Consider the following 15,762-nt stretch of genomic DNA (forward strand, 5'->3'; position numbering starts at 1 on the left):
ATGAATGGATGTTGAGATTTCCTTAAAGTTGAAATTAAAACCATTTAGGCAATGGAGAATAATATCATCTTCTTCAAGTGGAGCACCAATCAATGCCAATTGATTAGCAGTGCTCTTGATGGTTTGAAGAAATTCAAACACAATTTTGGTACCTTGATAAGACAAAAAGAGTTTCTCTTTCAAAGCCATGATCTGTGGTCTCAACATATTGGCATAAAAGCAACCAAGTTTTTCCCTAGCTTCTCTTGCACTTGAGAAAGAAGCAATATTGAATCCAATGAAGGTAATTATGACTTGTGGGTGGTGGGCAAGGCAGTGTGCCATCTAAATATCCTATCAAGTTATAAGCAAGGAGAAGGGAGTTAAACTAAGTGTGCCAAGAAGGATAATTTTTGGGTGTTACTTTCAAGGAAAGTTGGGCTACGACATTGATGGAGATGGGTGAGCTTTATTAGTGGTAATAGATGGAGAGATGGTTTGGTTACTTTTAGTAATTTCGTCGACCATAGGAACGGATCATGGTTTCTTATTAGCGAGACAAGCCCTCTGATACCATAAAACAATTGTGCAATGAGACTATTATGTGTTTGAGAGCTTGAATTATTTTGTTGATTTCTTCACTAATTTATACAAGAGTACAATAAGAATATTGCAAAAATTATATATATGTTCCTTTGGAATCAATCGCTCATTCTCCATTTTTAAATTAAAGTGGGACCTATTATTCCAATTCTGATTGCTAACTTTATTTTGTAAAGTAAACACTATAAATAATTTTAATTTCAAATTCTTATTTCCCAAACCGAGAAGTAAACGTACCATAAATAAATGTATTTCATTTGAGAACAATTGTTAAAAAAACAAAACAAAGGGTCTCAATGACTATTTTTAAAAATAAAGGATCTTAATGACAATTTCATTAAATTATATGAGCGTTGGTGTCGTTTTCACTGATCTTAACGACAACAGAAAAACTAAATACAAGACAATTTTAAATATCAAAAAAGTAAACGCATTGACGCATTGACTTGGGGGGCCATGGCCATCTACTTCAACTGCCTTGCATTGATGTGTCAATCTCTCTCATAATGTTAAAACTGGAACATCGAGAGAGATATAAACAGATCTACTTGTGTTTGTAGATGGGGTAAGGACAATTGAGATCACTGAAAAATAAATAAATAAAAGGGATGGAATTCAAAGACTCTGATAAAGGTAAACAACAATTGCAAGAGAATGGAGAACAAACCAATGAAATTGAGAGAAGCAAAATTGGTATCATCAGAGCTCTTCTTGAAAGAGAAGATCCATCTGCCAAGGTTTTTTTCTTTTTTCTTTCTTTGTGTTTTAAATCAAAATGGGTATTGAATTATGATATAAATTTACCATATTTGCTGGGTTTTTAATTCTTTAATGTGAATATTACATCTCTTTCCATGCCATGATTGATGGATATTATGCTGATTGTTAATAGCACTCAACTTTTGACTTTTAGATTTAACTGACATCAAAATTTGATGGGTTTCTTCTTCTGAGATGGGATGACTCCTGTCCATGCCATGATTGATGGATATTATGCTGATTGTTAATAGCACTCAACTTTTGACTTTTAGATTTAACTGACATCAAAATTTGATGGGTTTCTTCTTCTGAGATGGGATGACTCCTGTCCTTGTGAACTGCTTAATTTAAGTGAACAAATATATGCCTTTTTTTTTTTTTTTTTTGAAAAGAAAGTACGCCTTTCATTACTCAAGAAGCGAGTAAACACAGAACATCAGCTGGAATTTCATCCAGCCATACAAATGAGTCAAGTTTCCTTAAAGCTAACTTGGCCATAGAGTGAGCTACTATGTTACAACTTCTAGGTACATGTTGAGCTTTGAAATTTTGAAAACTCTTCTTGGTTTCCAAAATGTCGAAGATCACCCAAAAAGTTTCAGTCAGTGTGCCCATCTTATTGTTGATTAGCTCTATAACTCCTTCGAGACTGACTCTAAGTCCACAGAGACTGCTTCAGCCTTGAGAGCCACCTGCAATCCCCACAGAGACTGATTGTTAATAGCACTTTAATGTGAATATTACATCTCTTTCCATGCCATGATTGATGGATATTATGCTGATTGTTAATAGCACTCAACTTTTGACTTTTAGATTTAACTGACATCAAAATTTGATGGGTTTCTTCTTCTGAGATGGGATGACTCCTGTCCTTGTGAACTGCTTAATTTAAGTGAACAAATATATGCCTTTTTTTTTTTTTTTTTGAAAAGAAAGTACGCCTTTCATTACTCAAGAAGCGAGTAAACACAGAACATCAGCTGGAATTTCATCCAGCCATACAAATGAGTCAAGTTTCCTTAAAGCTAACTTGGCCATAGAGTGAGCTACTATGTTACAACTTCTAGGTACATGTTGAGCTTTGAAATTTTGAAAACTCTTCTTGGTTTCCAAAATGTCGAAGATCACCCAAAAAGTTTCAGTCAGTGTGCCCATCTTATTGTTGATTAGCTCTATAACTCCTTCGAGACTGACTCTAAGTCCACAGAGACTGCTTCAGCCTTGAGAGCCACCTGCAATCCCCACAGAGTAGCACTTGCTTCCGCCCTCTCCACATTCCCATCATTTTTCTCAGTTTTGACAGCAGCAGCAATGACTTCTCCCCTGGAGTTTCTGATTACAACTCCCAGCCCAGCTAACATATTTTCCTTATCCATTGCAGCATCCACATTAATTTTCACCCATCCCTCTCCTGGTGGACACCACTGCTGATGTTTTGTAATAGCCTTCTCCGCACAAAAATTCAACTCTGGTGTTCTAATTCTTTTAATAGAATCAGCCACAGAAAATGCTCTGGCTACCAACCTCACTGGATCCTCATTGATTCCTTCAAACAACATTTTGTTTCTGGCATTCCATATCACCCAAAGAAGAGAAGCAACTAATTCACCACTTAAATCCCTTTGCTGCTGGTGCAAAGATTGGATAATGCTGATTACATCCGAAGACATTTCTCTTTGAACTGGCTTACCAAAAGGGGAATTTTGCCAAACTTTCCTTGCTATCTTGCAATCCAAAAGAGCATGAGCGATACTCTCTATTTGGTTTCTGCATATTTGGCATGTTGCCTCCTGCACCACCTTTTTCTTCCATAGATTTTCAGCAGTGGGTAGCAGATCCTTAGCTGCTCTCCATAGGAAGATTTTTACTTTCTCAGGGACTGCCATCTTCCAAATAGAGTTCCAATGGCTTGAATGAGAATTTGAGCAGCTCGGCAAATCCGGGTGTTTTTGTTTTAGAGCTACCTGATAGCCACTCTTCACTAAATACTGCCCTCTTTGATCATAATGCCAAATCAGCTTATCATCATTTTGTTTTCTTGGTAGAGGAATTTGCACAATTGCATCAGCATCCTCCTTGCCAAAATGTTGGTATATTAATTCCTCCTTCCACTGGTTGTCTCCATTAATTAGCTCAGCAACAAGAGTTCCTTTCGGCAAGCTCGGAGGAGTTGTTGGTTTAAAAGTCGTAGGTCTAGGAATCCAGCTGCTCTCAAAGACAGTCAGCTGCTGTCCATTACCTACTCTCCATCTACAGCCCTTTACCAGCACTTCTCTTCCCCATATAATGCTTCTCCAGATGTAGGAAGGCTTTGATCCCAAATTAGCCTCCATAAAGTTTGAGTACTTAAAATACCTGGCTTTCAAGATTTTGGCCACTAAAGAATCAGGAGCTTGCATAATTCTCCAACCTTGCTTGGCAACAAGGGCTTGGTTGAAACATGACAGATCTTTGAAGCCCAAACCTCCTCTAATTTTTGCTTGACTCAGATTTTCCCACATTGTCCAGTGGATGTTTCTTTTTTCCTCTGTTGAGCCCCACCAGAACTTTGCTATAGCCCTCTACAAATCATCGCATACCCCCAATGGGATTTTGAAAACACTCATGGCATAACTTGGGATAGATTGAGCCACAGCTTTAATGAGTATCTCCTTTCCGCCAGCTAGAAATCGTGCTTAAAACCTTGAGCTTTAACTCATTGAAGAAGCTCTTCGTCCTTCTCCCTATCGTTGATGGTAGGCCAAGGTACTTTTTATGCTTGGAAACAACCTTAAGCTGAAAAATCTGCCGTATAGCTGCTGCATACTCCAGCTTTGTACCACTGCTAAAAAACATTGATGATTTCGCCAGGTTGACGATCTGTCTAGAGGCTCTCTCATAACATCCAAAGAGCTTTTTTAAGTTCGTGCAGTCTTCCACAGTAGCTCTAGTGAAAATTAGGCTGTCATCCGCAAATAAAAGATGAGAAATAGATAGGTTTCTCCCAAACTGGAGGCCATGAATAAGCTTTTGATGCTCCGCCTGTCTGATACGGTTTGAGAACACTTCAGCACACATAATAAAGACAAATATATGCCTAGATGGCTTAATACTAACAAATTTTTTTTAGTATCTAATGCTTGATGATGGGTTACTGTGGGAACTGCAAAATGCTTGCAAGTGTGTCTCTATCTCATCTTTTGAGTTGAGATAGAGATACATTTTTATTATTTTTTCTAGCTTGATATTCTCTAATCTGCTTGTATTTGTAATTAGAATTACTTTGCTTCTAAAAATAATGCAACCCCGATCCCTGTTTACTTTAATGGTTGTGTATGCATTTGGTCTTCTCATTTGTGTTGCGGGTTTCTATGTTTTACTTTTGTGTATAGGAAGTTGATGATTTGATGATCCGGAGATTTCTGCGGGCACGTGATCTGGATATAGAGAAGGCTTCTGCCATGTTACTCAAGTACCTAAGCTGGAGGCGAGATTTTGTCCCTAATGGCCTAATCTCAGAATCAGAGATTCAGAATCATCTTGCTAAGAACATATTGAACATGCAAGGTTTTGATAAGAAGGGACGTCCTATACTTGTTGCCTTTGCTAGCAGACACAAGCCCTCTGATGGAACTCTTGAGGATTTTAAGCGTATGTTACAAGTCAACACTTAAACTAAACGAGCTTAGATTTGAATTAGAAATGAAACAATTCTGCATTACTCCTTTTTGGTCATCTTTCCATAGAACTTCGCAGTTAAATTTAATATACTTTTTTCAATTTAACCAACATCTGATATTCTTGACCTTTTTTTTTTTTTTTTTTTTGCAGGTTTTGTAGTCTACTGTCTGGATAAAATATGTGCCAAGTTATTCATTCTCCATTAAACATCTACTCCTGGAATGCCTTATTTTGTATTATTGATGTTTAATATCGTTAGAATAGAGGACATCAATTTTTTATGTTAGTATGATATGAACTAATATCACAACATAAGATGAATGACATTTGAGCAACCTGAATCTATCTCCTAGAAGTCAGCCTCTGAAACAATAATCACAGTTGCTATTGGTTCTTGTGTTTTACGACCTAGATGATTATGTAACCTTTATAATACTTCCTAGGTCATTGATAACCTACAAATATTCCTTTTAGTATCCTCCTTTACTTTATAAAGCAAGGTCAATTTTATTTTTTAATTGTTGATTCAACTTAGCTGATAAAATAAGCTTACATGACATTTTACTTGGGTGTGTCAGAATGCCAAAGGGGCATGAAAAGTTTGTGTACATTGGGGATCTTCAAGGATGGGGATACTCCTGCAGTGACATTCGGGCATATTTAGCCTGCCTATCAATCTTGCAGGTTTGATTTTCTACCACTCTGAAGTTCTTCAGAAATAATCTCAATTTACTATTTCTTAACAAGAGAAAAAAATAAGTCACTTAATTTGAAGACTAATTAATTGGAAAAATTCATTTTCTTTTGGCAGAAATTATGTGCATGGTAAATTCATTCAGGCAACAATAACTGAAATTTATCAGTAGCAGTTTTCTCGCAGAAAATATTCTTGTACCAGAAAAGCTTATAACAGTAATTCGATCATTCTAATGACAGGATTGCTTCCCAGAGAGGCTAGGCAAATTATATATAGTCCATGCGCCTAAACTCTTCATGACTGTGTGGAAGGTTGTGTACCCGTATATTGATGACAATACCAAAAAGAAGGTAAAGTATGCAGTGCCTTCTTGGCAAGAATCACATATTCGTGCATGAAATCAAACCATGAATTATTAAAATACTAATGCAAGATCCACCATAGAATTTAATATTGGCCACAATGGTTTATTGATTCCTTAGGATGGCTGAGAGGTACGGATGAAATTGTCAGTGTTGTTGATAAGGCTTGTGTGTTTTGACATGAGATATTCACCCTTATCTAACTCCATTTGCAATGTTGCCAAATTTTTGCAGATAGTGTTTGTTGAGAACAAAAACTTGACATCAACTCTGCTTGATGAAATTGATAAGAGCCAGCTTCCGGATATATATGGTGGTAAACTTCCGTTAGTTCCCATTCAAGACTGTTAACCTGTTGTGCTGTGAGGTGTTTGTAAGTTAAAGCTCTTACATTGAGAGCTAGATGTAGCATGAAAATTCAAGAATCTGTATTAATTTTCGTTCGAATAATTCGTTTGTATGGCTACCGTAGAACTAGACATTGCAATTCAAATAAGCATTTTGTTCCACCATGAGCGCTATGACGGCTTGAAGTGCAAACCGACACTGATGTTTGCTTATTAACTTGGCAAGTACAAATGTAATCCCACTCTTTCCCTTGGCATTTGCATTCAAAATAGAAAGTAATCCTCTCTCATCCTCTCCACATGAATCAAAAGTCTAGATACGCCAATTTTTTTTTTCCTTCAATATCTTTTTGAAAATATGATCTACTCTCTGGAATCAACTCGAATGCCTCTTGTAGCTGGTTAGTATGGAGTAGTTGATTAACACACAAATTAAGCGATTGAAGGACGGTCATGAAACAGTGAAATCAAGTTCCATTTCCATCATACTCCATTAAAAATCCCCCGTTAAGTGAGTAGAAGCATGATGATTTGGCTCCACTTGTCTCGTATCGATGCCATTTGAGCTTCATTTAATCAATAGGATTAGCCGAAGTATAAAAACAGATGCAACAATAAACATAGATCGTTTACAAATTAAAAAGATGTGGCAGATGCACCAGACTTGAACATGCACCCAATAATCCTAATCCTAAAAAGAAATAAGGAAAAAGGAGCAATACAGTAATGCAGGGGGAAGAGTATATTAAGAAGCAACTCAATGAGGCTGCAGTCTATCAACATTTTTACATGGAGAATTTCTACGGCTGAAACATCATCTTTCATAAACTTAGATTATTTAACAAAATTTAAGAACCATTCAAGGTGAAAGTGCTCAACAAATTTCCAGTTGCATTATTCTCAACTTCAGAATTGCTTTATATGTAAAGCATAGCTGAATAGCTTAAAGCAAAACAAAATCAATTTGTGGAATCAAATTTTCCTTTGGTGGAAGAGAGGGGGAAAATAAAAAAAAAAAAAGGAAACTATTACAACACTCATTCAAAAGGAACTGCTCCAAAAAGATATCCACTATCAATGATCACCCAATCAGTAACTTGTTCTCGTCCAAGAAATTGTACATGGGTACCTCTAGATTGAATGGTGCTGGCCCCTTGCGGATCCTGCCAGATATGTCATAGTGCGAACCATGGCAGGGGCAGAACCAACCTCCAAAGTCACCAGCATTTGGTAAAGGAATGCACCCCAAATGTGTGCACACACCAACAACGACAAGCCATTCTGGATTCTTAACCCTGACAGAATCTTCCTGTGGGTCCCGGAGTGACGCTACATCAACACTGTTAGCCAACTGAATATCCTCTTCAGTCCGACGCCTGATGAAAACTGGCTTCCCACGCCACTTGACTGTAACAGTAGTCCCGGGTTCAATGCTGGATAGGTCAACCTCAAGGGAGGCAAGGGCAAGGACATCTTTGCTCGCAGACATGCTAAGAACAAACTTGAGGATCAAAAGACGAATTAAGGAGGCATACACAAACCTGCCACCTGTCAAGATAAAATAAGCAAATGCACGCTTGCTGGCGTCACCAGGTGGATAACGCTCATGATTGTGCTCATCATAGACAATTTTTGAAGTTGGGTTCTTCACAGCTGCCACAGTAGCTGGAAGGTCTGAGATCAGACCCAAATCACGTCCTAGACTGAGGGCTTCAGCAGACAAACCTGGAACAGTTTACAAATATCAAAAAGCAGCTCTCACACACATCAAGTCTCAATCAAAGAAATATACAATAAAAACATAAAACAGAAATTAAGTTAATCCCCTCATCCTAATCATAGCATCCAGCCCGAAACGTATCTCTCTTTCTTATTCTTTCTCCCCTCTTCAAAAGAAAGACAGATGTATTACTCAGTATGTAAACCATAAAAGAGACTACAATAACTATAGAAGCACAAAAATCTCCTCCCTATTAGGCCATTTACACACCCAATTGTGAAGTAGAATGGACGCATAAGAATGGAAGCCTAAAACCATACTGTGTCACAAGTATAAAAAGTATCCCCCTGTGTTGTCCTCAAATATCCTTTTGTTTCTATCAAACCACACAACCCAATAAATAGCCATAACAACAAGCTCATAACACTGCAACCATCCTCCTTTAAATGAAAAGGAAAGTCCAAAAGCAAGGACCAGCACGATGAAGGGGCTGCCAAACTAATATGGAAGGCTGAAAACAGCATAGCTACAAAAAGCTTGGAGAAGAGCAGTGCAAGAACAGGTGGTCTATAGTCTAGCAACTATGCTGCACATGACGCACCTGTTGGAGATAAATACACAGTAGTTTTCCTTTGAACAATAATATTACTTGCATTAAGTTTACCAGGTCAGTAGCTTCACTTTAGCAGGAACAATAGCTTTCCCAATAGAGATCAAGGGTCAAAGAAAGCGATGCTGGAACCATCAATAAGGCTGCTGAAGAAAGACTTGCAAGAGAATTTTCCCGATTTTTCAAGAGCCTACGAACTTTTATCTTCTTTCAATTCATTGAGAATAGGACCATTTGACGACAACAAAAGGTCAGTGCATTAGACAACCGACGAAACAAAAGAAAAATTTCTACACCTACCCAAAACCTAATCTCTTTCCAGGAACCAGCCATCAGTCCAAAATTACTCAAGAATACTGTAATTCCTTGAGAAATACATTTCCAAGGATATAAACAAGACCCTCAAAATGATTATCTTAGGTTACAAAGTGGCAGAATAATCCCTGGCATAATCTTGGAGCATTCAATTTAATCCATCAAAAGAAGCCAAAACATCATGTAAACACCTTCAAAATATTTGTTCTCTGTCGACCAAAAAAATAAATAAATAAATCACTAGTGCCACTGAATCAAGCAATCACTATAACGAGTTTATAAAACTGCCCCGTCTTAATCTGTAAAACTTTCGGGAAAAAAAATGATCTTTTCACATTTTTCAAATAACAAACCTCTGATGAGATGCGGAATGTGGGAAGTGAAAGAGAAAGGAAGCGGGGAATTGACGGATCTGGAGAGAGATTGAGCGGCAGCGGCAGCGTCGCAGCCGCCGTCATTAAGATAGTTCCCAGATAGGAAGGCGGAGGTTGTCTGCTGCAAGTTCCAGCGTAAGGATGAGAGTCTCCTCCCCGACACTCTCAACATCTTCCTTTACTTTCTGGACGTCAATAACGGTACTGCTAGGGCTTCATAAACACTCAATTTCAATTTGGTTTCTGTTTCTTTCTTTCTTTCCTATTACAGGGATTTGTCCGTGGCATACCCCAAAAATAGGATATTTATCTAAAATCACCCCATACTCAAATATTTTTCATATATGTCTTTTCTAATATGCAGTTACGAAATTAGCCTAATGAAAAACTTAAATCAACCAAACTACTCACAACCAGTCATGTAACAAAACCTCCAATTCTCTCTCACGACCACCGTCTCCTTCAGCCCGTTCTTCTGGATTTACTTTAGGGGTTGAACCTTTAACTCAATATACTAAGCATGTTGCTCCTACTACATCAATAGTTCCTTCTTCGAAGAAGCTGTCAGCTCCTGTAACAAAATTAAATTTTACTGATCTCCGTAAAAAAATCATATCACTGCTTGAGGAATACTTCAGTGTTCGAATTCTTGATGAAGCACTGCAATACATTGAGGAACTAAGAGCCCCAATTACCTGCTCCTCCAATTTAGATGCAGATTAGTGACGGTGGTATTGTTGCTGGCATTGCGGATTCTGTTGTTTTTTTAGACCATTGATATAAATATCTATAAAGATCACTAGAACACACTTCAATAATCATTCTCGCTCTAGCAAAATCTCCGTAGACTCCACAAATTCAAATGTAGTCATGGTGTTTCCGTACATGAAAGCTGTCGTCGGTACGACATATCAATTCATTTTATCGTTCTTTATTTTTCTTCTTGTATTCTTCTCTTTCTTTACTAACCTTAAGCGTATTGAAGTTGCAATCAATTTGTTCTTCGCTTTCTTTTTCTTTCGCCCTTCAGATTCTTTGCGATTGATATATTCTACAAGGCTTTGATGTTATATTTTCTATTTCATTGAGTTTATTTGCCCTTTTTTTTTCTTTTTCAATTGTCAAGCAATTTTGGTATATAAGTAAATTTTAGCGTTTTTACATTATGATTATGTTGTTTCTTTTGTTTAAAAGTGGGTGATTAAAGAATATTCCTTCTACTTATAATGAGGAATAGGATTTGAATTTATTTATTTGTAACCCAAAATGACACAGAAATAGAATTGGGATTCAAGATTTCATTTCTTGATCATTTATTTTTTCAGTAATAATTGCTCAAGAAGCAAGGGGATTAGTCATGGCAAACTGAAATTTTTTAGCCCAGTAATGTTGTTGTCCTTGTTTGTACTGTTGCCCACCTGTGGATTTGTTTTTATTATTATCATTATAACTATTATTTTTTTCTTTAGTTTCTGTTTTGGTAACTGAATTTTTGTGACAATTTGGATGTAGGTTGCTGGATAGTGTAGTAGACTATTTTTTGTCTTTGAATACCTAAACCTTGATCTGCATTCAATCATCACTAAATAGAAGACAACTTTGAATTCACTCATTCTGAGGTGAGTAATAATGAGAGTTTTATTCTATGCAGTACTTCTTGGCTTACTATAATAATTTGAATGAGTATAATGTATACTTTATAGGGGTCATCAAAATTTGTTTTCTTTGGTAGGTAATGCAAAGAGGAATCTTCAACTCAACTCCACTAATTGTTTCCTCTAGAAAATAATCAACATCATCATCATTCATAATTGGGATGGACGGCATTGGATCGAATGTTTTGAGCTTGAACTTCATTTCAATGTCAAATTCAAAAATATCAATACAAATAACCCAAGATACTCTTTCTATCAATTGTGTACATTGTCGAACGGGGCACCATAATCCCTCTTGCCTCCATACCATTAAATCTATAATGGCCATTTTGCTCAATCCATTCACCATAAAACATAATAGGCACACATACTAAAGTCATTTCCTACAATAATACAATACTTGATTATACAACAAATGCACAAACAAAAACAAAATCAAACAAGGTATATAACGAAATGTGGAACTGTCTGCCTATTTACACGACTGACGTCGTGTAATTACTAGTTTACACGACAATAGTTGTGTAACTTGCTAAAATACACAACAATAGTCTTGTAAACAGTCCGATGATATATTTAGTAAAAAAAAATTGTAATCTTTGTACTAACAGAATGCTAGGTGTCATAACAGCTACTATATCTTTCAAACTTGCACGATTGATATTGTGTAAATTCATACATACATGACAGAGGTTGTGTAAGTTACAAAAATACATGACTTAGTAAATAGTCAGAGGACATATTTCTTCTTTAAAAAAATATTTTGCTTGCACTGATAAAATGTAGGATCTCATAACAATTGAAACATTTTACATATATACACAATTATAGTATGTAAGTTTATATGTACAAGATAGTAGTTGTGTAACTTATTAAAACACACGACTATAGTCCAGTAATAGTAAAAGGATATATATAGTGAAAAAAATATATTTTTTGCACCAATGGAATGATAAAGTGTCATAATAATTGGAATCTTTTGCACATTTTCACGACTACAGTCGTGTAAATCCATACATACACGACTGTTGTCGTGTATGTCGGGTGCAAAAAAAAAATTTGGCAACAACTTCAAGTTTTAACGAATGTAGTTATAAAATCCATCAAATAATAGTCATATGATACAAATGTAATAAAAATATGAGTTGCTTTATTGTTTATCACAAATCAAACAAAACCCTAAAAATAATATAATGTCAACCAAATGAATAAATAACACAAAATAAAAAAAAGTTTATAATACCTTATTCATGGGATGAATAATGCACCTAGCTGCAAACTAAAATCTTAGTACATTAGCTATTTGTGAGTGATTTTGAGTGTGGAATAAGTTTTTGTTGTGTGGAGTTAAAAAGAGTGAGAAGTCAAGAGTGTTAGAGGTGAGTTGTGTGTGTTTTATATTTTTCTTTAGGGATATTTTAGACAATGTACCACATAAAAAGGTATATCTAGATAATTTTCAAGCATGAGGTATATTTAACTAAATACTCTATTTTTAAGGCATCTTTAATTGAAAACTCCTTCCTATTCTTCTCTGTTAATTTAATTGGAGTCGTCAACGTAAGGTGGCTCAAAAAGATAGTAATTAAATAATAATTGTTGAGAATTCGCTTTGGGGATGAATTCATAAGATAACTAATAAATAAAGTAATTCTGAAAATAATAAAGAGGGAGAGGGAGCTGGATAACATTACCATAAAGAAAGAGTAATTGAATAATCAGACTTGCTTCGGGTTTGGTAAAATCCAACAGAAACTACGTGTGGCAAAAAAGTCCGGGCTGGCCCAGGCCCGGCCAAGCCCAGCCCAGCCCACAAGGGTGGGTCTGGATATGGGCCCAAAAATTACAAAGCCCACAAATGTTGGGCCTAGACAAGGGCTTAGCAAAAAAGCCCAGACTTGGCCCAGGCTTTCTAAATTTATGAATTAATTTAAATAAAAAAGAAAAAACTCAAAATATTAAATTAGTTTAATTTTTTATATTAGTATTTATTATTTTATTAGGTTGTATTACTAATATTTTATGTATTGGACTATTATTCTATTTATATATTAGATGATTATCTTTAATTTAAATTTTTTTCTTAATTTAAAAAATATTTTATAATTAATTTAAAAAGCCCCAACCCGGCCCGAGTTCGGCCCGTCCAAGTTTGGACAGGCTTGGACGGGTTTTTGAAGGGCCTGGACTTCGTTTGAATGATGTGGGCATGGGCCTGGGCTTTGAAAAGCCCGGCCCAAGCCCGCAAATTGCCATCCCTAACAGAAACTGAACAAAATCTGGTTCGGTTTTTTTTAGTTATGATTTAATTTTTTTAAAAAATTGAATATAAAAAAACTGAACTAATATTATTATTTGGATCTCTATTTTTTATAAAATTATGATACGACTCAATCTTAGGAAATATTTACACATAAATTTTAATATAGTCTAATATTTTTTGTAAAATTTTTAAAAGGAAAGTTAAGAGGTAAGTTGTTATTATGATCCATATATTTTGATAAATTATATTGTGATACAGAAACTTATTTTATTTTATTTTTATTTTGGGCCAAAAGCTTTTATAACTTTTATATTAGAAACAGTGATGATGATTATGAAAATGCTTTGTTTTAGTCCAAAATCCTTGTAATTTTTTTTTTTTTGCGAATACATATTTGTAAATTATTTTATTTGTGTTGACTACACATTTATTATAGTAGGCCTTATATGCAAGTTAAGATGAACTAAAAAATTGATTTATTAATTCGAACCATTAAGTGAATTGTAATAAAAAAATCAAAACCGAACCAAAAAATCGATACAGAACTTAAACGAACTATCAATTCTGATCCAGATTTTATTTTCCTTAAAAACTAAACGGATTTTTTTAATTTAAGACATAAACCGAACCGAAATCAAAAGTTTATCCCAAAAATGAACCGAACCAAACCTTGCTTCAATTATCGCCGGAGAGGGTTCTAGACTTTTATTGCCCCATAGAATTCAAGTCTCAACAATTTTGGTTTCATTATTATTATTTTCATTATTCTTTTGGTACCTTCTTTGACTCTAATGGAGTTTTCTTTAAAAGAAAAAAAAAATCTATAGACAACTTAAAAAAAATGGTGTCAGAATGTAATTTATTAAAATTGATAAAATATTAAATAAAAATAAATTTTAAAATAAACATGTATATATAATATTTCGATTGTGTATATATAATAATTAATAATTAAAATAAATATTTTTATTTTATTTTTTATCTCAATATAATTGATAAATAATAATAATCTCATTTTATTTCTTAATTAAATAAGAATAATTTTAGGATTTTATAATATATATGAGAATATATATGAAATTGTATTGTGTATAAAATCAATTTTCAATATGAAATTTTAAAAAATTACTCATCCTTTACTTTTTAAAATCTTTTGTAGAATAATGTAATTTTAAAAAAAGATATTTAAAAAATTACTAAAATAATAAAAAATAATTTTTAATTTTTTAAAATCACTTTTAAATCTCTTAAAACAATCTCAAACAGCCTCAGATAATTGAAACTAATGTATATAAAGTTGGCCTCACAGTCAAGGATGAAAATGGGGTGAAGTGACGTGGGGGAGAAGAGCCCTACCCCATTCCCCACTTCATTAAAAATTTCGCTCTCATTCCCCACCTCATTCCCCAAGAAAAACTAGTGGGATAGGGATAGGGGTAATACTCGTGTAGGGAATAACTTACCTATACGTGGCTCATTCCTCATTTATTTATTTTATAGTAGATACGGGTATATAGTTTCAATAAACTAAAAATTAAAAACTTAAATAAACTCAATCATATTATAAAGTATTTGAATTAGTAAAAATATCTCCAAAAGTTTGAAATAATATTTTAAAATGATATCAAAACTGTAAAATATTTGAAGAGAACAACACCTTAAAAAAAAAGGAAACATAGTAATATTATTATTTAAATTAGGTTAAAATAAAACAATTTATTAACCAATATTGTAATTGAAAAAATTAAAATTAAATTTTTTTTTTGTATAATAGGAATCGGGGTGGTGAATATAGAACCAAATCTCACCCCGTTAACTACATTAGGATTATTTATCCCTTATTTCTCACCTCATTTCCTGAAGATTACTTAAAATTTATCCCATTTAGAGTGAAACCCTAGGACTTCAAACTGACGTAAGATTAAATAATATGATTCAATTAAGTCTGACTATTATTATCAAGGTGGTCAGAAAACTATGGACTTTCTAGAGAAGGACAAAAGGGTCGTTAGAAGTAAAAACTTACAACTAATTTACTCTGTTAAAATGCTACGGCAAAAACTGGCAATTGAAAAGACATAACACAAATGAAGAAAAAACATAAACAATAGTAGACTAGTAGCGGAAGAATGATTATGTGCCCAAAGTGTAACATAACTAGTGAGATCATTGTTTTCAACAGATTTTGGGGTAGGAAAAGCCAAACATATCTAAAACAATGAATTTGTATTTTTGGGGGAGATGGGGTACCTCACTGGTTTGTTGTGTGCGGTGCGATATATCTGAAATTTGGGGGAGGTGAGAAGGGGAGAGGAAGTGGTAACAATGGTGAAAGGTCAAAACCAAGAGAGGTGTCCTTCAAAATGGGCTCCACGCCTGCAAAACAATGAAATAGAGGTTAGAGGTGAAGCCGGGGTA

At 34.7% G+C, this 15,762-nt stretch overlaps 2 protein-coding genes across 2 annotated transcripts; one reads left to right on the top strand and one right to left on the bottom strand.

Moving 5' to 3' along the window:
* Positions 1–1,025: 1,025 nt before the first annotated feature.
* LOC102621600 (uncharacterized) lies at positions 1,026–6,569 on the top strand. Its single transcript, XM_006487495.4, has 6 exons — positions 1,026–1,319; positions 4,713–4,971; positions 5,152–5,188; positions 5,580–5,685; positions 5,938–6,048; positions 6,295–6,569. The coding sequence occupies exons 1-6, from the start codon at positions 1,191–1,193 to the stop codon at positions 6,409–6,411; spliced, it is 759 nt and encodes a 252-aa protein (XP_006487558.2). The 5' UTR covers positions 1,026–1,190; the 3' UTR covers positions 6,412–6,569.
* Positions 6,570–7,204: 635 nt separating this feature from the next.
* Positions 7,205–9,708, bottom strand: LOC102621317 (cytochrome b-c1 complex subunit Rieske-4, mitochondrial-like). Its single transcript, XM_015533104.3, has 2 exons — positions 9,406–9,708; positions 7,205–8,132 (listed from the first exon to the last, which is right to left on the bottom strand). Exons 1-2 carry the CDS (start codon positions 9,596–9,598, stop codon positions 7,489–7,491), a joined length of 837 nt encoding a protein of 278 aa, XP_015388590.2. The 5' UTR covers positions 9,599–9,708; the 3' UTR covers positions 7,205–7,488.
* Between the last annotated feature and the right edge of the window lie 6,054 nt (positions 9,709–15,762).

The sequence above is a fragment of the Citrus sinensis genome, chromosome 8 (genome assembly GCF_022201045.2).
Source record: "Citrus sinensis cultivar Valencia sweet orange chromosome 8, DVS_A1.0, whole genome shotgun sequence".
NCBI lineage: Eukaryota > Viridiplantae > Streptophyta > Magnoliopsida > Sapindales > Rutaceae > Citrus > Citrus sinensis.

Excerpts from the sequence above, each read along its gene's own strand:
- LOC102621317 (XM_015533104.3), bottom strand. The coding sequence starts at position 9,598 with ATGTTGAGAGTGTCGGGGAGGAGACTCTCATCCTTACGCTGGAACTTG. Across the intron at positions 8,133-9,405 it reads CATTCCGCATCTCATCAGAG|GTTTGTCTGCTGAAGCCCTC; the intron begins GTTTGTTATTTG and ends AAACTGTTCCAG.
- LOC102621600 (XM_006487495.4), top strand. The coding sequence starts at position 1,191 with ATGGAATTCAAAGACTCTGATAAAGGTAAACAACAATTGCAAGAGAAT. Across the intron at positions 5,686-5,937 it reads CCTGCCTATCAATCTTGCAG|GATTGCTTCCCAGAGAGGCT; the intron begins GTTTGATTTTCT and ends TTCTAATGACAG. Across the intron at positions 6,049-6,294 it reads ATGACAATACCAAAAAGAAG|ATAGTGTTTGTTGAGAACAA; the intron begins GTAAAGTATGCA and ends AAATTTTTGCAG.